This window comes from Stenella coeruleoalba (genome assembly GCF_951394435.1).
Source record: "Stenella coeruleoalba genome assembly, chromosome: 2".
Taxonomy (NCBI): Eukaryota; Metazoa; Chordata; class Mammalia; order Artiodactyla; family Delphinidae; genus Stenella; species Stenella coeruleoalba.
Window position 1 is genome coordinate 84,620,699 of NC_137147.1, and position 24,588 is coordinate 84,645,286.

At 39.5% G+C, this 24,588-nt stretch overlaps 2 protein-coding genes across 22 annotated transcripts in view; both read left to right on the forward strand.

Annotated features, from left to right (window-relative positions):
- MGA (MAX dimerization protein MGA) overlaps positions 1-18,412 on the forward strand; it is a 159,103-nt gene extending 140,691 nt beyond the window's left edge. For 16 of the 21 annotated variants that reach the window (XM_079914793.1, XM_079914782.1, XM_079914797.1 and 13 more), the window contains 7 exons: positions 2,230-2,360; positions 5,321-5,372; positions 7,742-7,948; positions 9,362-9,473; positions 9,757-9,990; positions 11,113-11,289; positions 12,172-18,412. In XM_079914793.1, coding sequence (XP_079770919.1) covers positions 2,230-2,360; positions 5,321-5,372; positions 7,742-7,948; positions 9,362-9,473; positions 9,757-9,990; positions 11,113-11,289; positions 12,172-13,448 — 2,190 coding nt within the window. In that variant the 3' untranslated portion in view covers positions 13,449-18,412. Of the gene's footprint in view, positions 1-2,229; positions 2,361-5,320; positions 5,373-7,741; positions 7,949-9,361; positions 9,474-9,756; positions 9,991-11,112; positions 11,290-12,171 lie in introns of those variants that run through there. The other 5 variants (XM_079914779.1, XM_079914781.1, XM_079914784.1 and 2 more) reach the window with 3 other exon arrangements.
- A 986-nt stretch (positions 18,413-19,398) lies between these two features.
- MAPKBP1 (mitogen-activated protein kinase binding protein 1) overlaps positions 19,399-24,588 on the forward strand; it is a 52,166-nt gene continuing 46,976 nt past the window's right edge. Inside the window, exons 1-2 of the mRNA XM_079914498.1 lie at positions 19,399-19,754; positions 20,303-20,525. Of these exons, the coding sequence (XP_079770624.1) occupies positions 20,409-20,525 (117 nt within the window). The 5' untranslated portion in view covers positions 19,399-19,754; positions 20,303-20,408. The remainder of the gene's footprint in view (positions 19,755-20,302; positions 20,526-24,588) is intronic.

Genomic DNA, 24,588 nt, shown 5'->3' on the forward strand with positions numbered 1-24,588 from the left:
GACTTTGCAGGCTAGATGACTTGCTCTTGCAACTACTCAACTGCTGTTGTAGAGTGAAAGCAGCCATAAGCAATAGTAACTGAATGAGTGTGGCTGTGTTCCAATAAAACTTTATTTACAAAAACAGATGGCAGGCTGTGGTTTGCTGACCCCTGACGTGGGGTCTGATGTAAAACATAAGGAGGTGATAGCCAGCTGCCTGTGGGGTGCCTTGAAATCTAAATTGTGTCCCTCTCTTCAGGAGCAGATAATACAATGATTGTCATGCCTGGCAGTTTTAGAATCTCACTTCCTTGAGATTCATTCATTCCCTGTGTTACCTGGTCCTTCTCTGTTAATGCCTAACTAACTGCCTTACGGAGATAAAATATAGCAAAAAGATTCATATTTTAAACCTCTAAAATGTTTAAATATTCTAACGTTCCTATGTTGGTTATCTCTGTACCTCACCTGTCTCATTTATAAAATGAGGCTCTAGCTCTACAGTTGGATGATTCTACACGCATTTGCCTCATATTCTGTCTATAACCTAATCTTTTTTGAGGACTTATGTCTATAGGTAGTTTAGGAGTTAGATTGCAGATCTTCTTGCACTTTTTGCAGGGTCTTTCGTTGTAAGTCAGCCTAGGTAAGCATCAGACCAAAAACAGTCCAACTTTATTTTAATTTTAATTAAAAAAATTTTTCCATTATGGTTTATTACAGGGTATTGAATATAGTTCCCTGTGCTATACAGTAGGACCTTGTTGTTTATCCATTCTGTATATAGTTTGCATCTGCTAATCCCAAACTCCCAATCCATCCCTTTCCCCACACCTCCTTCCCCTTGGCAACCACAGGTCAAAAACAGTCCAGCTTTAAAATCAGTGAAAACTATTGCTATCAGTAGAACTGACTTAATGGAACCTTTAGTGTTTCTTAGTCATACAGCGTGGCATTGCTTGAATTTCCTAATAGGGAATCTGACAGGTACACTGGCCTTTTAAAACTAAGGACATTCACATCTAAATTCTACATTGTATTTATGTTTATGTGTGACACCTATGATAACTTTATACCTGTGATTAGCATTATATTGGAATAGTGTAAGGAAAGTTGTGAGTAGCCTTTTTAAGTCTTCTCTGATGAAGTTTATTGGATATTATTTATAAAGCCTGCAATTAAAGCCACGCAGTACACATTCTTCAGTTTAAATATGGTAAAGCATCTACCTACATTACTATTCAAACCCTTGGGGTTCTGTTGATTTAGCTTCCTAACGTTAATTTTAATATCCATTGTTTATATTTAATACACATTATTTAGATGATGCTTAAATTGGGGATCATGAACGATGACTTGCATCATTTATGTCCTTTAGCCTTAGGGAGCCTGTAATTTGGGGGTAAGTAGTTTTTCCAGCAAGTTTAAACATAGAATTAATAAGGTGATGGGGATGCTTCATTTTGAGTTGTGCCTCTCTGGTACAGTACAATTACAGATAATGTATTCTCTGTTTGGTTTCTGGCATAGTAAAACACTACTTTTAAAGGTGGACTTAAAAGTATCTGCATATCCCATAATCCATATAGTCTACTGTTATAAATATACAGTGAGTTTCTGTGGTGGGTGCTCAATAAATGCTTACTGATTGACTCATATTTTGGTATAATAAGTACAGCAAGCCTGGGCTTCTTTGGTATCTGAAATTCTTCAAAAGCTCTCATTCTGTAGGGTTGAGAGACTTAGAAGACTGTCTGGGCTATAATCTGTTTCCATATCTGCCTTGAATATGTTTCTGTGGGTGTTTAATATGGGATTAACCATGAAGCACTCAAACTAGAATCTGAATTTTTCTTCTTTCTACCTTCTTCCTCACCAAATTCTATTTTACTGCTATTTAATATTAAGATTTATGCAGCTTTAATATATCTGTACCTGAATTTTGTCCACTAGAAATAACACTGAAGCATCCATACAGCCCTTTGGGGACTCTGTCTCTTCAGTCTAATGATGTCTTTTTAATATATATCTGTGATTTATAATGTAGTTCTTGGTAGTTAGCTCTAACCATATGTTGTCTTTATGACTTAATTCCATTTTATGATTAACAAGTTTAGGATTATCAGTACTCATGGTTTAAGATCAGTGTTTGGCACTGGTTGGCTTTATAAGGGGAGCATTCAGTTGAAAAGTTTAGGTGTGCTTGCTTCCCAATACTTTATTTACTGTTGAAATGCTGTATTTCAGAATAACTGTGTAGAATACATTGAGGATGATGAAGAGCAGGTGGACATTGAGACTGTAGAAGAGCTCCCGGAGGAAGTTAATGTTGTCCACTTGAAGACCGCAGCTGCCCATACACAGACTTTCAAACAGCTGTAAGTCTTACTTCTCTTTGGATTGTTGTTTTTTGTTGTTGTAATTTTATGACCATAAGCAAAACTAAATGTTCTATTCAGGAGTTCTGGGTAACTGACATGGTTCCTTTATTTCTCTAGCTTTTTTCTTAGTAGTAGATGAGGAGAGGAGCTGTAATCCAGAGGTAATTAACTTGCCTTATTGCTAGGAGGCAGTATATAAGTGTGAATAACATATGCTTTTGGAGCCTGATACATTGGTATTAAAATACTGCTTTTGCTAGTTTGTGGCTGTTTAATCTTGGGCAAGTCTGTAATCTCTCTGAATCTTAGATTCTTTACCTATGAAATGAAGAAAATGCCCCCATTTCAAGTATTAAATGAGATAATGTATGAGATAACTAACATAACTGATGCAAGTGGACTATTCAACAAAGGTTAGTTCTTTTAAGAATATGGCATTAAATTCTAAATTTGGTTACTTTGCTAGTTGAATAGGTCATTACAGTTAGAAAAATTTTCATAGCTGTTCAGCTGATGAGATGAAAATACAGAGAGCATGATGCCTTAGAAAAAAATGTTCTGAGTAAGCCTTGTATTGATTAGGAACTGGGGTGTGAGAGAAAGAAGGGAAAGAAGGTAAGAGTTGTTATTTTGTGCCAGACATTGAGCTTTTCAACCTGTTATGTCATCAGCTACCTGAAGCAGCAATGAGTTAAGAAAGAGTAATTCTTCATTCCTAGTGAGAAAGTCTAGGGAGGGCTGTAGGTAGTATTTTTCTTCACTCCGGGCTATTTGGAAGGTACTTCAGTTGCCTACTGGTTAAGACTGAAAGAATTTAAATCTCTTAAAAACTTAATTAGACTTAAGTTCAGCAGTATTGCAGGATGTAAGTTCAGTATACTAAAATCGAGTTCCTAAACAATAGCAACAAGCAAAAAAAGGTAATTAAAAATATGAAAAATCTGTTTGGGATTATTAACACAAGTTGTGCAAGACTTTTTTTTTTTTTTTTTTTTTTTTTGCGGTACGCGGGCCTCTCACTGCTGTGGCCTCTCCCGTTGCGGAGCACAGGCTCCGGACGCGCAGGCTCAGCGGCCATGGCTCACGGGCACAGCCGCTCCGCGGCATGTGGGATCCTCCCGGACCGGGGCACGAACCCGTGTCCCCTGCATCGGCAGGCAGACTCTCAACCGCTGCGCCACCAGGGAAGCCCCTGTGCAAGACTTTTATAAAATGTTATTGAAAGACATTGAAGAAGAATTCAGTAGGGACTTCCCTGGTGGCGCAGTGGTTAAGAATCCACCTGCCAATGCAGGGGACACAGGTTCAGTCCCTCTTCCGGGAAGATCCCACATGCTGCGGGGCAGCTAGGCCCCTGCGCCGCAACTACTGAAGCCCGTGCACCTAGAGCCCGTGCTCCACAATAAGAGAAGCCACCGCAACGAAGAGTAGCCCCTACTCACCGCAACTAGAGAAAGCCTGCGCACAGCAACGGGGACCCAACACAGCAGTCAATCAATCAATCAATCAACCAATAAAGAAATAAAATTTATTTTTAAAAAGAAGAATTAAGTAAACAGAGAGATACCATCTTAATGGAGTGGAATAATAAAGGGCCAAGAATAACCAACACATAACTGTAAAGGAGCAGATTGTTAAAATTTTAAAAATTTCTGTCAGTGAAAAGGCAGTTTCACACTGTAAGGAAAATATTTGCAATATGTGTTTGACAGAAGATTAGTATCAAGCATATAAAATAATTCTTACAAGTCATTAAGAAAAAGATCCAGTAGAAAAGTAAGTAATGGCTATCATGGGCAATTCACAAAAGACTGCCAGTAAACATGCAAATTTGTTCTACCTCACAAGTAATTAGAGAAATGCAAAAAAAAGTTTTAAGATTTTTTTTTTTTTTGATGTGGACCATTTTTAAAGTCTTCATTGAGTTTGTTACAACATTGCTTCTGTTTTATGTTTTGATTTTTTGGCCCCGAGGCATGTGGGATCTTATCTCCCCGACCAGGGATCGAACCTCCACCCCTGGCATTGGAAGGCGAAGTGGGAAATGCAAATTAAACCACAGTGACTTTACCAATTTATACCCATAAGATTGGTATAAATCGAGATTTCTGATAGTACTGTTGTCTAGATGTGGAGCAATGGGAACATTCTGCAGGTGGGAGTGTAAGTTAAAACCACTTTGGAGAGCAGTATGACATGACCACAGTTGAAGAAGTGCATGCATTTCTTCCATCCAGCAGTTCCACTCCTAGGTATACATCCTAGAAAGGCTCACACACATGTACAAGGGGTCATGTCTGGGATTGTCCATTGCAGCCATTGTGAAAATTTGCCATTGTGAAATTTGGATACAACCTAAATAACTACTAACATTCTAAAACAAATTTTGGAAAATTCAACAGTTTGGAATACTAGTTAAAATGATTGAACTAGATATATCAACATATCTCACATGCAGTGCTGAATGAGACAAATCAGTTGAAGAAAGATACACTACATGTAAGTTTAAAATGCTACATAATATCTTCTGTTTAGGGATGAATCAGTACATTCCTAGGAGAAACTGTAAAGATGTGCATGGTAAACTCAGTTTGCGAGCATTTACTTATGAGAAGGAAGGAAGGTGATGAATGTGCCTATATTTTGGTGATGTTTTATTTCTCAAGCTTAGTGACAGATACATGGATGTTGATTATGTATTTTGTTTGTACAGTTTTATATGTTTGAAATATTTCACAATTGAAAAAAGTAATTTGCAGTTTTAGGGTCTATTTGGACACTTTTATTTGAGAAAAAAGCATATTGTTGAATAAATCATATTGCCACATATCGGACCATGGGGAAAAGAAGCTGCTTACAATTTAGACAATTTGGGATGGTTTGGTTTAATATAGCTATGAAATAGGTATTAGATTACTGAATTTCAATAAGAATTGGAAAATATTGTCTTCATCTAGGTGCCGTACGCATATCACTACAGATGAGAAAGCTGCTGAAAAGAGTCGAAAGGTATTTACAGTATGTTTAATGATAATTACTCATTTAATAAAATTGATAACATTTGTCCTTAGGGTTAAAACAACATTAGCTGTATTAGCTATGACTTTTTTCAGGGCCATTTTTACCAGTGAGTTAATATAATCAGCTTTTTTCCCCTTAATGAAATTATACTATTAATGCTTTTTTTTCCCCTTCTCAGTTGTCTACTGCCCCCCACCCCCAGTTGATAGAATAATTTAGAGGAATTAAAATGGGTATGGAGTTTATGAAAACTGATGTGCTTATTTGAAAACTAATCCTATAATGTAATGATATGATGTGAAACAGGCTAGCATTCTTTCTTATTTAGGCTCCTGATTTTTCTGGTGATCTAAAAAATTAGTTATTATCTGAAGTAATGGCTAGCAGTTCAGGGAGCCATGAAATTATAAACCTTACTTGATTTTCTTAATGTACTCAGTGTAGGATATCATAGTACCATAATTAAGGAAGGTTTTCTCTTTATCCTAACTAACACTAAGAATGGAAGAGAGTGCAATTGTTTAACCATTTTCCACTTGTTATTCTGTCTTCTTAATTTAAGAGATAAAAATGATGAGATTGGGTTGAGATGGAGGGTGGTATTCAGGTCCTTTGAAAAACTACTGGGTGATTAGTTTGAGTTTGGTTTGATTTGGGGGAGCATATGATACATGTTTGCAGGGCCATAATTATTTTGAATATATCACAATTTTTATTTTTTCATTGGACATCCTAAAACATTTTTGAGATGTAAGAATTTTCACAATAGCTATTTACACAGTCCATTGTTTTGTACCATTATTGTTACATGCAAATTATTTTTAGTGTATTGGTGTATTTAAACTTAGTATTAATTTTATTTCTATCTGGTTGTATCTTTGATTTTCCCACACTGTACTAATGTACATGTTTTTAACTTTAGAAAGACACTGATTTTGTAGAAGAGTTTGGGGGTACTTTCATACCCCATGATATGGTACCACTGTTACTATGATAAAGGTAAACAGTGTCAAGAAAATAAAGGCAGTTAGAAACATCAAGGTTGGGGGGACACACATACACAAAACCAAGAAACTGTAAAAGACAGGAAATGTAATTATTACTCACTTGGTATGATTAATATTCATATTGTCATAATAGGTTGGTCACTGTTGATGATTTTTTAAAACTTTTATAATCCATGAATAAAGTATGTAAGACTTAATTTTCAGTCTTGAAAAATGAGTAAGTACAAATGACAAGTTGGGAGGTAAAAGAGGGAAGAAGAAATGAAGGGAAGGATATGAGTACTGATATCCTCATTTTACAAAGAGACACTATTGATGAAATGAGAAACGGAGATAGAATTATCTTCAAGTTGCAAAGGGATCAATAGAGAACTAAAATTAATGATATATCTGTATTAGGAAGATGGATGGTGAGATGCAAGAGAGTGGTGAGCTAAATCCTTTTCTGCATAGCAGGAAGTAAATAGGTTGTATTGAAAAATGAAAAGAATAAGCGTATGTTACTATTTTTAACTTAGGATATATATAGACTTAAGAACCAGAAAAGGCCACTAAAATAATCAAAAAGTGGTTGTTTCTGAGGATCCAGTTGTAGGTGCAAGATACAGTTGCTTTTCATTATAAGATCTTTACATATTTATATTTTAAATCCTGTATGCATCTTTTACTTCTTTATAGTAAATAACTTTAAAAATGGAAGTAGAATAAATAAGAGAGAAAGGAATCCTAAGGCATCCTGAGGTCAAGAAAGACATTCCTAAAAAATGCAAAGTCTGAGTTTTAAATGTTAAGTTATGAAGGGGGGGTGGGAGGGGTTAGGTGCAGGCAACAGCCTGTGTAATGGCATGGAGATGTGGGATTGTAGTGTGTTTAGGAAACTTCTAGCACTTTGGAATGGTTGGAGAGAACAGTGATTTAGGAAGAGAGGCAGTTGACCCTTTCCCATAAATTTTAAAGGGTCTTACAGTATTTACGAAAAAAAATTTTCAACTTGTTTTTCACTAATCGAGATTTTGTTAAAGTTTACCATATAATTTGTGTCATGAAAACAAGTTTTAATAATAAATTATACAGATGAGCTTTTTTATAGATCCCCTCTCTCAAATTCTCCCTCATTTGAGAACTACTGTAATTTGAGCTGAGAAGTGATATCACATTCGCATGTATTAGAATTTACACTGTTGATTTGGAGTAAGGATAGACTGGTAGTAAGTTGACCAATTGAGAGGCTGTTATGATACTCCAGGCAGAAGATGGTGGGTGTCTGATATAGAGCAGTGCCATTTGGGGTGCAGGAAGAGGGCAGGTACATGTGAAAGATACTTAGGTGGCGATCTTTTGTTTGGACAGGCTACACCAGTTCCTCTAAAACTAAAACCTGATTACTGGAGTGAAAAACTACAGAAAGAAGCAGAGGCTTTTGCTTATTATCGCCGGACACACACTGCCAATGAGCGGCGCCGCCGTGGTGAAATGAGGGATCTCTTTGAGAAATTGAAGATCACGTTGGGGTTACTTCATTCTTCCAAGGTTTCCAAAAGTCTCATTCTTACTAGGGTAAGTGTTATGTGTAAATGACAAGACAAGTAAGAGCTTGACTGAAAGAATCTTCTAGAGATATTTATGAGAAAGAGAATGAAGAAGATTGAAATAGAGCTTGTGTTTAACATTTGAAGGTGGACTAATGAATGCCCAATAAATCCCTTAGGAAGAAAAGTCCTTATGTTGAGTCAGAGTAGCTTTTCATTGAAAGTCAGATTCTTAACCAGCAGAGTCATTATCCTTCCTTCAAAAAAAGTTAGAAACTCTGGTAAACTCTGTTTACTATGACTTCTTTACACTGGTGTTTTCCGTAGTACTTAGAAAAGTTTATCACGGTGAAAGGCACAACACGACTGCTATTTTGACATACTTCTTAACAGTTGATAGTCACTTTAAAGGAAACTCCAGTATTCAAGCTAGCAGAAGTTTTAATTTTGCATGTAGAATATCTGAGGTAATTTTGTTTAAATTGCTTATAAGTAGAAGTTGGAAGAGTAAAAGGCAAGCAGTCATATCCCTCTAGAACAAGGTTATTTCAACCAGATTTTGCTTAGATTAGGAGTTGATTTTTTTTTTTTTTTTTTTTGCCGTACGCGCGGGCCTCTCACTGTTATGGCCTCTCCCGTTGTGGAGCAAAGGCTCCGGACGTGCAGGCTCAGCGGCCATGGCTCACAGGCCCAGCCGCTCTGTGGCATGTGGGATCTTCCTGGACTGGGCACAAACCCGTGTCCCCTGCATCGGCAGGCAGACTGTCAACCACTGCGCCACCAGGGAAGCCCCTAGGAGTTGATTTTAAAGTTGATTATTAAGATCTAAGCAGAGTAAAATGTTTTGTTTCTCCTTGCAGTAGTAGAAATACCTGTTAACCACTCAGTGGTGCTCTTTGTAAATAATCACTTTCCCTAGAAGTATAAGACAGAAAAATCGCCTAAAGTTTGACAAAAAATAAATTCTGAAACATTAAAAATTGTTTTTTGGTTTTTTTTTAATTTACTTCTATACTTTATTATTTTTAAAATTTTTATTGGAGTTTAGTTGATTTACAATGTTGTGTTAGTTTCAGGTGTACAGCAAAGTGGATCTGTTACACAGATACATATATCCACTCTTTTTTAGATTCTTTTCCCATAGAGGCCATTACAGAGTATTGAGTAGAGTTCCCTGTGCTATATATAGTATGTCCTTATTAGTTATCTATTTTATATATAGTAGTATGTTTATGTCAATCCCAGTCTCGCAGTTTATCCCTCCTTCTGTTTCTCCCCGGTAATCATAAGTTTGTAAAACATTAACAATTGTTTTAAATGGCATTATAAAGTTCTCTAAAATATTAGATAAAAATTTTTTTATTTAAGAAATTGTGTAGCCCCCACCTGTTTTTCGGAAAAAGCAAACTGATGGACGTGATATTACTATTTCTTGTCATAGGCATTCAGCGAAATTCAAGGACTAACAGATCAGGCAGACAAGTTGATAGGACAGAAAAATCTTCTGACTCGCAAACGGAATATTTTGATACGGAAAGTATCATCTCTTTCAGGTGAGCTAAGTGAATGATCTCTGATACAGAGTATAAATATAGCTTTAGTGAGGAAAATCCTTAGTAGATCTTTCAGATACTACTTAGTTTCAGGCTTGGTTCCCAGAGTTAACATCAGAATTATCGTTTGACTGGGTGGGACATTTCTTCTGGATTATAATTACTCTTGCCTTCCATAGTTTAGGGGAATATAGTTAAATCAACTGGATTTCAGTTGACTCTATTTCTCATTATTACGTGGGGTCTTATAGAGAGTAACAGTTTATTCCCTATCAACCTATAGGTAAGACAGAAGAAGTGGTCCTGAAGAAGCTAGAGTATATTTATGCAAAACAACAAGCATTAGAGGCACAAAAAAGAAAAAAGAAGATGGGATCAGATGAGTTTGATGTGTCTCCCAGAACTAGCAAACAGCAGGAAGGATCTTCTGCATCATCTGTAGATCTCGGACAGATGTTTATAAATAACAGGAAGGGGAAACCTTTGATTCTTTCCAGAAAAAAAGACCAGGCCACAGGTAGGAGAGACATTCTTTGCTTTCTTTAATGTAGATGAACATTAGTTTAGTTTAGTTTAGAGAACTGAATGTCTTCTCTTGGCCATAATTTTAGTTTTAATTAAATGAAAGATGGGTTGTATTAAAAGTAGAATATTAACTACATTAGATTTCAGTTTCTAGCTTTACACACTCAAGCAAATCCTAGTAAGTTATCAGTCATGGTAACATAGAAGAGCTACTTCCGATAGCAGTCTTCAGACAAGTATTTTTCTTCTAATGTTTCAGTATTTTTTTTAAGCTGCCATCTTTTCAGACTTTATAAATGAACTCTTTGATTTCCCTGCAGTTCTGCTCATGAGTTGAGGAAGTTTGGATCTAGATGAGACAAATAAATTGGAAGTTTTTTTTAAAGTTTATTTTTGTTAATCAGGCTCTACTTTTCATCAGATTGCAGTCTGTCAATGAATTGCTATTAAGGAACAAAGTAAATTGGTTTTGATTTTTTTATTCTCTCCTATCTTGATTTTGGAAGTGAGGCTATATTGATTTTATATTACTTGTTTATATCCTTTGAGAATGGTATATCCTTTTTTCTCTTTGGATAGCACAGTGTATGAACCAAGGAAATCTGGTTTATTATATCAACTAAGAAAGTAGTGATATATACGAAAATATGAGTTAGTTTTAACATTGCACATTTAAATGATGTTATTGCTAAGAAAGAATTTTAATGATCATTTAGTCCAGTCACCTCATTTTACAGGTGGAAAAACTAAGGTCTAAAAACTTGAAGTAATTTTTTAGCGGTATATAGGAAAGCAAACCTAGGGATAAAATTGTGTGTGCCTTCATCCTGATTCACCATCAAGACCATCAGAAGCATTCCATTGAAAAAGTGGTTTCATGGCTCTGTTCCTCAACAATAAGAAATTCTGTCCCTTAAGAGAATCACTGGACAGGTACTGAAAAATGGTTCAAAAAGTAAATTGCAAGTTGAGGTTCCCTAACTAAATTTGAATTTTATTTCTTGCTTTTTAAGACAAGGTATGGTTTTTAGAGATGTCTCCTACACTCTTAGGGTATTCACTAGCATTAATTGAAGATCTTTTATCCTTAACTAATTTCTGCTCTTCCTTACAGAAAATACCTCACCCTCTAACACTCCACACACCTCTGCCAACATTGTGATGACTCCACAAGGGCAGTTGCTCACTTTAAAAGGTCCCTTATTCTCAGGACCAGTGGTTACTGTTTCTCCTGCTCTCCTAGAAGCAGATCTGAAACCTCAAGTTGCCAGCAGTGCTGTGGCTCAGTCAGGTATGTCATAAGTGTTGTCTTTCATGGGTAGTGAAAAAGAGTTATCCCTGGTATCTCAAAGTGACAGAGAAAGCCTTTGAATGTGTTCTGTAATGATAAAGAGCTATTGTATTCGAGTTTGCCTTTGTAAGAGAAGATTGTCTTTTTAGAACATGTTTTGCCCTATCTGTGGTATTGAATGGTCTTTTTTACCTGGGAATGGGAACTATTTTGCGATCTCTTCTAATTTCTGAGTAGGAAAAGAATTGAAAAGATGTGAAAGTAAAAGGAGGTTGAGGAGTCATTGTTTTAGTTTTTGGTGTTAATAAATATTTATCAATTTTGTGTTGTACTCAGAGATGGTACACTCCTACATTACCAGCCTGATACAGTTTCAGCACCCTCCCTTTTGGGGATAAGGAGTTGAGGTGAAAAGGAAAGTTCACTTTGACGAAATTTTAGGTTTTAGGAACCTGAATTTCTATTAAGGTAAAAGAGTATCCTTACCAGTACTAATACTGCTAAACCCAGTCTGGAGGAGTCATCCTTTCTTACAGTGCTGCCTCGAGGGCTTCATCTTTCCCTCAGAGTAGCAGTTAATTGGACGAACAGAATCAAGGTGCATGCCTGCCTCAGGATAAAAAAATAAACTTGGGGAGCATTTCTATAAAATAATTAAATAGAACTTTTATTAATGATGGAATATCAAAGTGTCTTTTGGTTAGATTTTACCTATTTTCTTGTTAGGCTAAGTCCGTAATTTGAAAAACTGGTATTTCCTTTCATCTTCTTGATAAAAGTAGACTGGTGAAATTTTAACTACAACTCCCATGAGATGGTCATTGGGTATGAATGAGAGTACTTACCACTGTAGATATAAATGAGTTTTTTTTTTCCCCCCAGAAAACGACGACTTATTTATGATGCCAAGAATTGTTAATGTGACATCATTGGCCACGGAGGGAGGTTTGGTAGATATGGGTGGCAGCAAATACCCTCATGAAGTTCCTGATGGCAAGCCGCCTGACCACCTGAAAAACACTGTCAGGAATGAAGATAACTCCTGTGAAGATTTGGGTAGAATCTCTTCCAGAGGCAACCACAGAGATGTCAGAATGGCACTGGGTACAACACAGGTTTATCTGTCAAATAAAGATTCTGGTTTTCCACAAATAGTTGATGTTTCCAGTATGCAAGAAGCACAGGAGTTCTTACCCAAAAAGATTTCCAGTGATATGAGAGGAATTCAGCATAAATGGAAAGAGAGTGAATCAAGACGGGAGAGACTGAAGACAAAGGAGTCTCCATTTCATAAATTAAAGATGAAAGATCTCAAAGACTCAAGCATAGAGATGGAATTGAGAAAGGTAGCATCAGCTATAGAGGAAGCAGCACTGGATCCCAGCGAACTGCTAACTAATATGGAAGATGAGGATGATACTGATGAGACACTGACATCTCTGCTCAATGAGATTGCCTTTCTTAATCAGCAGTTAAATGATGACTCTGTTAACCTGGCTGAACTGCCCAGCTCTATGGATACAGAGTTCCCAGGGGATGCTCGACAGGCTTTTATCAGTAAGCTTCCTCCTGGGAACAGAGCAGCTTTCCAGGTTGGCCACTTGGGAACTGGTTTGAAAGAATTGCCTGATGTTCAAGGGGAAAGTGACTCTGTCAGCCCGCTCCTCTTGCACTTGGAAGATGATGACTTTTCTGAGAATGAAAAACAACTTGCAGAACCAGCCTCTGAGCCAGATGTCCTTAAGATTGTTATTGACTCTGAGATAAAGGATTCCATTGTTTCCCACAGGAAAGCTGGTGATGAAGGGAAGAGTACTTCTGGCATCCCTGCAGAGCCTGAAAGTGTGTCTTCACCCCCCATCCTACACATGAAGGCTGGCCTAGAAAACAGCAGCACAGATACTTTGTGGAGGCCGATGCCAAAATTGGCACCTCTAGGTTTAAAAGTAGCTAATCCTTCCAGTGATGCAGATGGTCAGAGTCTCAAGGTGATGCCTTGTTTGGCACCTGTAGCTGCCAAAGCTGGGTCAGTTGGACACAAAATGAACTTAACAGGGAATGACCAGGAATGCCGGGACAGCAAGATGATGCCTACATTGGCACCTGTTGTGGCCAAACTGGGCAACTCTGGGGCCTCACCAAGTTCTGCAGGGAAATGAACTTATTTGTCCTCAGGCAGAAGCCAGGCTGTGAGGGGAAACCTCCTTTCTCTGCAGGCACCTGTTTGTGTCATGGAACTGTGATCCTTGACTTTGATGCAGTGGATAATGGAGAGAAAGGGGGTAGGGTGCTGACCTCGGTATAAGAAGTTACTACTATGAAATTCTGATCATGTTAAAATGTGTTACCTCACTTGTGGTGCTGGGTCTCCTCATCCTCTCTAAGAAGATGCGATCCATTACTGAACACGAGGTGCCCCTCTTACCCAAGGAATTCATAACAAGACTGTAGGTCCATAGTGGTTCCTAGTTCTTCCCTCCCAGAGTAAAAGCTGCTTGAGACTTTGGAGTTGCTATGAACTGAACCTTAGTTGATAGCTGTTGTTTAAGTTGTTTAAATCTGAAGTCCAAGGAATGTGATGCACTTGTGCAGAGGGATCCAGAAGAGATAGTTTTTAGTTGGTGTTTCAAGAGTAGGGGGAGAGAGGATGGGTACCATGGAATACCAAAGTGAAGGACTTAGTGTCATTCAACAAAATTTTCTCTTCTTTTATATCCCAAGTAGCTTCCATTCCCTCACCTTTTCAATCAGAATTATAAATCCAAGCCTTCTGGTAAAGTAGGAATGCTTTAAAACAAAAACAAAAACTCTTTATTACTAAGGTAATCATTTTGAGATGTTAAAATTACTAGTTCTCCCTTATTGTCTTTGGGTGTTGAGAAGACCATTTCATAGTACCAAGGATTTCTACCTGGATTACATATTTTGGAGGTAGGCATAGAGGGAGTCCACCCCCTTTCACAAATCACATCACTCAAGAGACAGCTAAAATGAAAAGCATTCCCTCTCCATACCAGAGACAGTGGCCAAAATAAAAATCTGTGAGGCTGGATGTTCCCCAAATCAAGCCAGCCTCCTGGTGCTTGAAGGTTTCATTCACTATTACCTGCACAGGATGTAAAGAAAAGAAAAGTCACAGTAGGCATTCTTTACCAGGGAAATAAGGCAGTATTTGAATCACAAGATATATTTTTTATTATCTGCTACCATGGATTCAGTGATCTGTAGAGCTTTTTCACTCATTAGCTGTCAGGGTATGAAGGACTGACAGCCTGTAAAGATAAAGATATTTATATTTTTGTATAGTTGTTTTCATAGATTTCTCAAAGGCTGAAGTTTTCAACCTAGGAGATGAGATTTGTATTGAGTATAGAAATGATGTTTCCTATCTAGTTTGTAAATAATCATGGTGCACTTGAGGGGTCTCTTGGAAACTCCTGGGGGCAAGAATCACTATTCTGAAAATGTATAGACTGGGATTTAGCTGCTGCATTTTGCCTTTCTTAAATAATTATATTTTGGAATGTAACCCCTGTCTGTCTTCATTGACAGGATTTGCTTGTGTTGTGAAACACTAACACAAGAGCTTCCAGTGCCTGGGCTGTGCCTAGGTGATGCTGTTTCTTCTACATCCCCTGCCTTCTTTATCCCAAATCCCACTCAGCATATCTTCAAAACTAGGTTGTGAAACCAACTTTGGAATGGTCCTAGCCAGTGAATTATTACCTCCGTGGTTGGTTCCCTTTCTAGTAACTCTGGTAATAAACAGATTGAAAGGGGTGGGAAATTTTCTTCTGCAAATTGCAGTGGGAACAAATTCTTTGTTGGTTTTGTGTTACTTGCCTTTCTAGACCTCCTCATCAGCATTCAACCTTCCCACCTCTAAAGGTTACTGAAGAAGCTTGAAGTAGGTAATGAGCACCCCTCAGCTTCTCATTATCCCTCCCACTTCTCTTTACCCAGGAGATTTCATTCAATGCCTTAGCCAAGGAGTCCAGCACCTGTCTTCCCTGCTAATAATTGTCCTTGGAGATGCTAGTAGTTTAATCCAGGTATAGCAGTTTCCCATTATTTCTTTGCTTGTCTTGTCCTTGCATTTCCTCCTGACTTCCCAAGGCTCTTGTAGCTTCTGAGGGTCAGCCAAGGAGCAGGCAAGTGAGCGAGTAATCCTCAGGAAAAGAAGGACCATTCTGCTTCTGAACACTGTTCTTTTTTTTTTAGAAGAAAATAGACAAGTAATATTCATTACTTGATGGGAAGATATTTAACTCTGTTTATGAGAGATGTACAAAGATAGAAATGAGAGATGATCCCAGCTGTTCAAGGAAGGCTGCAGATATCATTACAAAACCCCCAAGATAATGGTGTTTTCAAGACCTTCTTGGAACTAGAAAGTTGTTAGGGCTAATTTTAGGAGGGCTCAATCTTCAGAACAATCCTGCAGTCTTGATAGAAATCTAAAATCTCCAAAAACTCCTACCTTTTAACCTTACCCCAGGAGAAACTGATCTATGAAAATTACATATGTGGTTATGAAAGATGTAGTTGAGTGAGGAGTTGAGGAATTGGGAGGATAGTGAGCTCTCACCCTAACTCTATAAGAAGCATGATCTCAGTAGGCCAATAATTTGCCTTTTTATACATCTGTAAATAAATGGAATGTTTTTAAGAATATAATTATGTCAGATTTAGCTTTTTCTTTTATATATTAAATATATATATCTTTCTTTTTCTGCTTTTGAAAAATGACTATTTTTTTAGAAACCTAAGAACAGAAGAAATTTGGCAAGTGGAAGGAAGAATGTATAAACTTGAAATAAATTAGTTACAATAATTAAAGCAGGACGTGGTGTTGGGAGGTTTGTGCTGAGTTGGAGTAGAGAATTCTAATGCCCTGAGACATATTTGGGAGAAGTGCCGCTGAAGGAGATAATAATAGGTATTCCTTACTGTTTTCAAAGTTTTGGACATGCCATTTGGAGGAGGTTTTTGGTGTTCTAATCTTTGCAGCGTGTTTTACATGGAGACTTCGAAATTTTGTACAACTTGATGACAAGTATTTGGCTTAAGGAGTCATTCTACAGTGAAGAATGGCTAGCCTCATAGTACCAGTGTGTTCAGGGTGTAACATACCTGTTCCCCTGGTGAATAACAGGACATAAACATAGTCTTAGTGGCTAAGGACAATAGATATTCTTAAAGCAAGCTATATGTTAACTAGTATTACAGTTTACAAAAACTTTTTATTAAAGGAGTCCTTTTAGACATTGAACTACTCTAGAGTCACTAACGGATCAAGTCCAGTTATATAAACTTCATACAAATTACTGTGTGTAATTTTTTCCCCCAGAATTATGGTGAAATACTTAACAGGCCTTTCTGTAACAAGTTGAAAAATGTTTGAACATGGAAGTAAGGCAGACAATCCATATATTATTTGGAGCAGGGTTTAGTAGTGTAGTTTTTTCCCCCTAATTATACTAGTTAAGATATTGAAATGGAATGATATCAGGTGAATTGAGAGGTAAATGCACTTTGAAGATGGGTCTGAAAAATGATGACCCTTATTCCTCACTCCCAGGAGATAAAAAAAAAAAATGCACAGAGGCACAGAGTAGGAACATTTTCGGATACTTTTATAACCAAGAATCAGAATAGATTTCTTGCACAGAATTGTTGATTTTTTAAGAAAATGTAAGGGCATCAGTACTTCATGTTATTGTATTATCTCTAATGAAACTTTACATGAACATGAATTGCTGGATGCAGAGAAAATAGACTTACTGCCATTTGGAGAAAAAAAAACAGCCAAAAATGTGTTTTTGAAATTAAGTTAGAGGGAAATAATTTGATATATACAACTTTTGAACTGAGGCATAATTGTAGTATATTAAATATGACTGAACTGCTCTACAAAGATATGTTAAGTGTTGAGTGATAGTGATGGAGGTATGTATGGAGGGTGAGAAGGCTAAACCATGGGAGGAGTTGGAAATTTTGAGACAAATCTAAACTCTACTAAATTCTATTATTGTAAACTCTGCTGTTAGATTTTGTTAAATAGGAAAGCAGTATTGGAAGCATTGTTTTGAGATCCATCCTGTTTCCAACTGCGAACACTGGTCTCAGCTGTCCCACAGTGCCTTGCATGTAAAGGTGCTCAATAAATATTTGAATTGATGAGCAAATGTTTACTCTAGCCTGTTAGTTTTCTAGGATCTTATAATTGCACTTATTTGTTAAGTCTAGGGTGAATTTAAAAATCTTATCTAATGAGCATCATGAAAACAGACAATGGTATACACCTTTCCTAGACATCTAGAATTTTAGAATCTGACAACCATGTATACATATTGAGGACATAGACAAGCAGAATAAAAAGTGAAATAGCACACGAACAGTGAAATATGTATGTAAGGGTCAGCTGCATTTTGGAGGGTGGGGTAGCAATTATTTAATTTGGATAAAAGGGAATAATCCTGTTCACATTGGACCTGGGATTATTATTTTCTCATCTTACAGTGTATTCCCTCCATATTGGCACTTAAAAGGCTACATGCTATGTATCCTAGATGGTGAAGGTTGGACTAAATTGTGAAGAATTAAAAATACGTGATTTTGATCCTATACTGGAAGTATCCAGATTCTAGACTTAAGAAATCTCTTAATGACACTGTTCTCAGTTGCTTATCACCTAGATCATCTTTGACAATGAAAACAGGAGCTTGTATTGTCTCTGCAATTTCAGCTTCAGATGGGAGTAATTTGGGGAACATTTTCTCTAAGAGGATAAACCAAGGTAGCTTTGTACAGGATATGACCAATGACATTCTGTAAACCCATTTCCTGGCCATGAGTGGTTATGTAAGTGAGAAAGCTACTAGTGGACACAAAAATTATCTGGAGAGAATTAGGGACAACTCTAGTGGGTGGAGATGGCAGTTGCTAGGGAATGCAGCACACAAGTAAGGACACCAGGTGGCACCCTTTATTAACAGTGTTATATTGGTTCCTTCTCCCCCCCCCCCCCCACCTCACACCCAATGGAGGTAAAATCACAGACTAGCAAGGAGTTGAAGGAACCAACCCCCTATTTCTTACTGTAGCTATTACCAGTTGGTCTTCCCAGGAGGTGACTTCGCTGATCTTTGTGTCGACTTGTTAGCTTTACAGTTCTCATTTTTAATACCTGCTACAATACACACAAGAATATACCTGTTTTGCCACTTGGCTGTACAAGACCCACTCACAGCAATGGGTTTACGAGTCCTTCCCTGTTGCTAACAGGTCATCTCCCCCAGGGGTTCCAAGGATCTGTGTGGGTCAGATGAGAGATGTATCAGTGTACTATTTCTCTGGAGCCCAAGTGTTTTGGCATAGGTTAACCTTTTTGTAAGGTAATTTCTCTAAATAGCAATGAGGCAGAAAGGCTCCTAGAAAATAATCTTAGACTGAAACACGTATGAAATAATATGTAAAGGTATTTCTGTGCACGCTCTGCCATCCCCCACACCCCGCCCATGAGCTAGAAAAACTATACCACGGAATCCAGTGACAGCAAGCTTGGCATTGATCTCGCCAAAGTAACTGTAGTACGGAAAAGGTTTCATGAGTAAATTTTGACAGGAACATGGAAAATATCTGGAGCAACAAAGTCCTGGTTAACTCTGGATGAGAACACAATGGAACATTGGAGGCTAAGGAATCCATGAAACAGATCCACAGGCACATTGACCTGACACCCCGCCTCCCTTCCTGCCTAAGCTCCCTCCCCTTTCTTCCATCACGGCCAATCAGGTTGCCTAGTTCAATATACTTCTCGGCGATCGAAAGAGTTACTCAGGAGAGTCATTTCCACGTAGGTCAACGCGCCGGACAGGCGGCGAGCAGAATCTATTATACCCGTTTTAAATCCCAGCGCTTGGGAACAGACCTTATGGCTGTACCCAAGTCTTGTAATTCTGAGCTTGGAGTTAGCTTCAGCTCTGGTCCCTCGGGTCTATCAAATGCCAACCGTAGCACCCTGGGGGCGTGGTTAACGTTTTGTTGGGGCTCTGGAAAGTGCACTTATCTGGGGGACCGGGCCTGATAATACCATAAAAGGCTTGGTTTTCTCAGTTCTGAAGCCGTGTTCTGCCGACCTTCCTCTAGCAACCATACTCGCGACTGCATTGTGCGGAATCCGTGGTTCTCAAGTCCCTTGCCCTCTACTTCCTAGACCCTTTCATTGGCTCCGCCCCTATAAGCAGTACTCGTCCACTCTGGGAACGCCCCCCCGCGTAGAGACCGCTCCCCCTAGCCTCTGCTCCTCCTACCCAGCTCGTAGCGGAGCCCAGGCGGTAGTTCGCGTTTTGAGCCGCTCGTGCCACCATAGCTGTTGCTGCCGCTGCCGCCGCGGAGCTGAAATCGCTGAGCGCGATGCCTGAGGGAGCTGCGAGCCGGGCGGCCCGCGCGGCCCGGGGCTGGTGAGGCTGGCCCCGAGTGGGGGCGCTGGCGAGTAGCAGGGGCTTCTGAGGGAGCGGAAAGTGAAAGGTTTAGGGCTCCTGCGGCTGGCCGAGAGCGAGCTCGGGAGGGTCGTGGGTGGGGGAGGGAGGCTCCCGTGGCAGAACGGGTTGCAGGGCCACAGCGAGCCCCGCCACGCTGAGTGTCCCTGCGGCCGCCAGCGCAGGTGCTGAAGGATCCCGTGGGACTCCTCGGTGGCCTCGGCGGCCTCCTTCTTTGGACACTGCAGATGCCATGAGAACAGTTGGGAATTAACGGGAATCAGACCGGCCACTAGCCCTTCTAGGGCCCATCCCATCCTTTCAGTTGAACGCCTCTGGCAGGTGTGGCCCAGGCGTTTCTTCGCAGCTCAGGCTTTTTAGCCCCCGTTTACAAGAGTCTGTCCTTCAGGCGTTGTAAGAAACAGCACTGGGCTTGAAGGTGGGGATCAGGCGAAGGGAGAGGGCAGTACCTAAAGATAAGAGCTGCAGACACGGCTAGGCGGAAGGTAAGGTGTCTTCTGCCATCTCAGGTCAGTGAGAGGGCATACTGGAAGGCCCTGTGGAGTGGGAAAGCAGTGCCGCTGTTGAGACAAGTCCTAAGATTGCGCCAGGAAGTGTCCCGGGGGGCTCCTCATCATGATGGCTGTGGAAGGGTCAACCATTACCAGCCGGATCAAGAACCTTCTGCGATCCCCATCCATCAAATTACGCAGGAGTAAGGCAGGAAACCGGCGAGAGGACCTCAGCTCCAAGGTGAGTCCTAGTATTGGGAGGCACCCCTTTCCTCCCCTACCCTTCTCTGCGCCATGTACATCTTTTACCTTACTCTTTCTTGGGAAGGAGGAGAACTAGAAGCTCACTTTGGCTCTGAAGGACCAAGTGTGCCCATCTCTGCCCCTCAAGAAAGCAATGAGCAAGCAGGGATGAGCATGCTGAGATTCATCTATGAAAAGGGAAGAACATGAGGAAGGCAACCCGGGTTCAGTTGTGGCCTCACTACAAACTAAGTCTGTGCTTGGGGAAGCCAGTTGATATGCTGTGACTCAGTTTTCCTTCTTGGAAGAGGGTAGTGGGACCACATATCCTGTGAAGGGCTAAGCTGCCACTAATGTAGCCGCAAGTGTTAGTGTCACAGCTGGGGTTATGTAAGACAGTGGTAGCAGAAAGAAATATGCTAAAATACCTAGTTGGAGGAATCGGCTAGGTAAATGCTCTTCCCTGGTGTCAAAACAAATTTACTTATCTATTCAAGAGACCTGAATTAATTTAACTGGAGTTTCTTGGCTTTTTAGGAATGGTAACATGCAAGGGGCCAAGTATCTGCCAGCCAAGCAATTCTGGTTTGCCCTTGAACATTGCTTATCTCATTCACTATATCTCACCCTGCTGCAGAAGTTCCTCAGAGACCAAGTCCCTTTCCGTCCCCTCCCATGTCTGGGTGTAGATGTTTATGCTTTCTTGAACTTTGTAGAGCCCCGCAAGTTTGGGAATACAAAAGTAGACTAATTTATTTAATTCCTGAGGGAACCTGGGGCCTTGTTGCCACAGGATCAGATTAGGCCTTTGTGTCTTATAAGCAGCCTGTAAACACAGTAGCCTTGTGTAGTGCAGGATTGCTACAGGGAGAGACATTTGAGACAGCAGCATTTTGTTGCCTTGCCTGTATCTCTTCAGAGATGAGTAAACCCAATGAGGAATGATTTAGAATGCTAATGTACAGCATGGCGGAGTTCTGGGAGGACTTAACTCAGATCCCTGTCCCTTAGCAAAACCTTACTTGGATTTGGTCAGAAGGTGAACACCTTTGCTGTATATTTCATTCAACAGGAATCAAAATTGGGCTCAAGGTTCCATGGCTGTGGAGATAGTGACTTTTCCGAGTGCTCTTATTAATCATTGTTCATAGTCTCCAGAGGCAGGAGAATGAGCCTGAAACATAGACACTGTCTTAGATTTGGCTCCATTCACTCATTTGTTGTGTTGGATCATTCTTAGTACTGTAAGCTCTCATATTCTTGGCTGGTAACTTGGCAATGACCAGCACCATTAGAGCCATCTTCGTGTCTCTTTGGTCTCTTTTTCTGAACAAGAATGGTATAGGTAATAGAAATGTATGATGGGAGTTTAGTCTTCAGTATTAATGCTTATTGTAACCGGATGGTACGGTTACCATTCTTTAAAATTTACCATGTCGTTCATCATTAATGCATTCTACAAACGTTTATTGTGTGCCTATTATGTGTAGAATCAGCAATGAATAAAACACCATATCCTTGCCATCAAAGAGCTTGTGGCTGTCAGACATGTAAACAAATAATTACAACATGGTGTGGTAAATGCTGTCCTAGAAGTATGTATAAAGGTGTTAATGGCAGCACAGGGGAGGGAAACTAAATCAGCTTAGGAGGATTAGAAAAAACTTCACAGAGGAAGGGATGCTCGAACTATGAGTCCTGAGGCAAGAGAAGAGGAGAAGCTCTCAAGGAAAACAGTGAAAAAAGGAATCCTTGGCATCACCATGAAACATCCCTGCTTCAAATAGGAATTCTGTGCTTCAGACTGCTTTAAATGGCTTTGTTTGTCCTAGAGCTGTGAATGAAGGAAATACTTAGCTAAAGTTGAATGACTCTTGAACAGTCTGACAGAGCAAGAGTGCTGGTGCATATCTTTAGCACCCAAAGTAGTAGCTGCCTTTGTGTGCCTCGGACCTTGCAGATGCCTGACTCCCCACACTCCTTACTGAAGACTCTACCTGAGATGATTCTAAAAGCCTGCCTTGTGGTAACCAACATTAAGACCTGGTGTACAAGGCTTTGTGAGTTGCTCTAATATGTGGTAGCTGTGGTAACAGTCAGAGAGTTTGTGCTTCATGGATAAATAACTCTGAAACAAAATTTGAAGACCAAAAGACATATGCCTTTTGTGTGGGATGGGGACAAAGAAGGAAGCGACAGAGGGCCTTTCTGCAGCTCTTAACCTCATATGGCCTACTGCTTTGAATCATAACTGTTCCTGCTGTCTAAAGTAGGCTTTTCACCAAATTCTCCACTTATTTTTAGATCAAACTCTATATTTACTGGAGCCACAGGGCCTTCTCTGACTAGCCCTACTACCTTGGAACCAATCTCTAATTGTTCTTTTATGTATGTCTTCATTTGCTAAGGTCAGAGCCATGTTCTTTATTTCCTTTACATCACACTGTGTAGTACAGTGTAAGGAATGCACTAAATACTAAATGAATGAATGAATGAGAACAATTTAAAGATGTCAAATATAGTGAGGATAAACTTGAAATTCCATAAGAATAGCAAAAATGATCAGGAGGAGTTTGTGACCTCTTTAGAAGAGAAATCAAAATTAGGAAGAATAAAATGTGAAAAAAAGAAATAGAGATGTAGCCTATTTAGGTGTGAAGGGCATTAGCGAGAAAGGAAAGTAGTGCTCATTAAAGGCTTTTTAATTCAGGAGAGACCTAGTTAAAAATATGGTTAAAATATGGTTAAAAGCCAAAGTGAGAGTCAGTAGAGATGGGGATTTAAGTTATTAGAGAGAGTAGATGAGAGCTGAGGTTTGTATTAAACTTTCTCTAAGGGAGGGAAGGAAGTCTCTGCAGTGTAATAGAATTGGAAAAGAGTAATTTGAGGTTTTATGCCAGATCTGCTGAGTCTTGATGAAGTGTAACTCAAAGTTATCAGTTGTAAACACTCTTCAACTTCAAATCCTATGCAATTGTCAGTTCTTTCTCTCATCTCAGTTGAACTGTGTTTTCTTTAAGAAGCAAATGTGTGTGCTCTTGATAGCTAACCCTCCCCCTCTTTTCTTAAGTTTCTGAAAGATTTTTATGTGGAAGGAGCTGGGTTGTTTTTCATTTTAACAAAGGACAGAAATGGACTGAAGCCAAGCAGGCAAGATTTAAATTAGGGATACAAAAGGATTGCCTGTGCTGGAGGGTTGTTAGGTTTTGAAAAAATGAGTGAGGGAGGTTTTGAAATCTTCTTCCTTATTAATAGCCATTAATACAATCCGAGTTATATATTATCCCTTTGGAAACGATGGACAAGGTGACTGCAACTTTCTTCTAGTTCTCAGTTTTTATGAATATAAGTCTAATTCATATCCTCCCCCCCCACCATTTCTTCCCCCAGTGTTTCTCCGGCCTGATTGTATGGTAGTGCTTTGAGCCTTTTAGTATGTGGCTGTAAGAAGAATTTGTGTAGGTGAGTTTCATAGAGAAGAAAAAAGTGGCAGTAATCTAATTTCAGCTTTGGATTAGTGTTTGAGCCCAGGTATTAGTATTGAGACTCTTTATTATGCCTATTTGGCAGTGAGGAGTCATATTCAGTTTTTTAAAATATAAATTTATTTATTTACTTATTTATTTTTGGCTGCGTTGGGTCTTCGTTGCTGCACGCGGGCTTTCTCTAGCTGTGGCGAGCCGGGGCTACTCTTCGGTGCATGGGCTTCTCATCGCGGTGGCTTCTCGTGTTGTGGAGCACAGGCTCTAGGCGTGCAGGCTTCAGTAGTTGTGGCTCACGGGCTCTAGAGCGCAGGCTCAGTAGTCGTGGCGCGTGGGCTTATTTGCTCTGCCGCATGTGGGATCTTCTCGAACCTGTGTCCCCTGCATTGGCAGGCGGATTCTTAACCACTGTGCCACCAGGGAAATCAAAGCATTTATGGATCACTGGCTGGCTCTAGCTTGATGGCGCTCAACTTGGGGGAGAGGTCAGGAGGGCAGTAAGACATCAGAATACCTGTGCAACTTTTTAAAAAATACGCATTCCTGGGCCCCATCCTATCTATATGGAATCGGAACCTC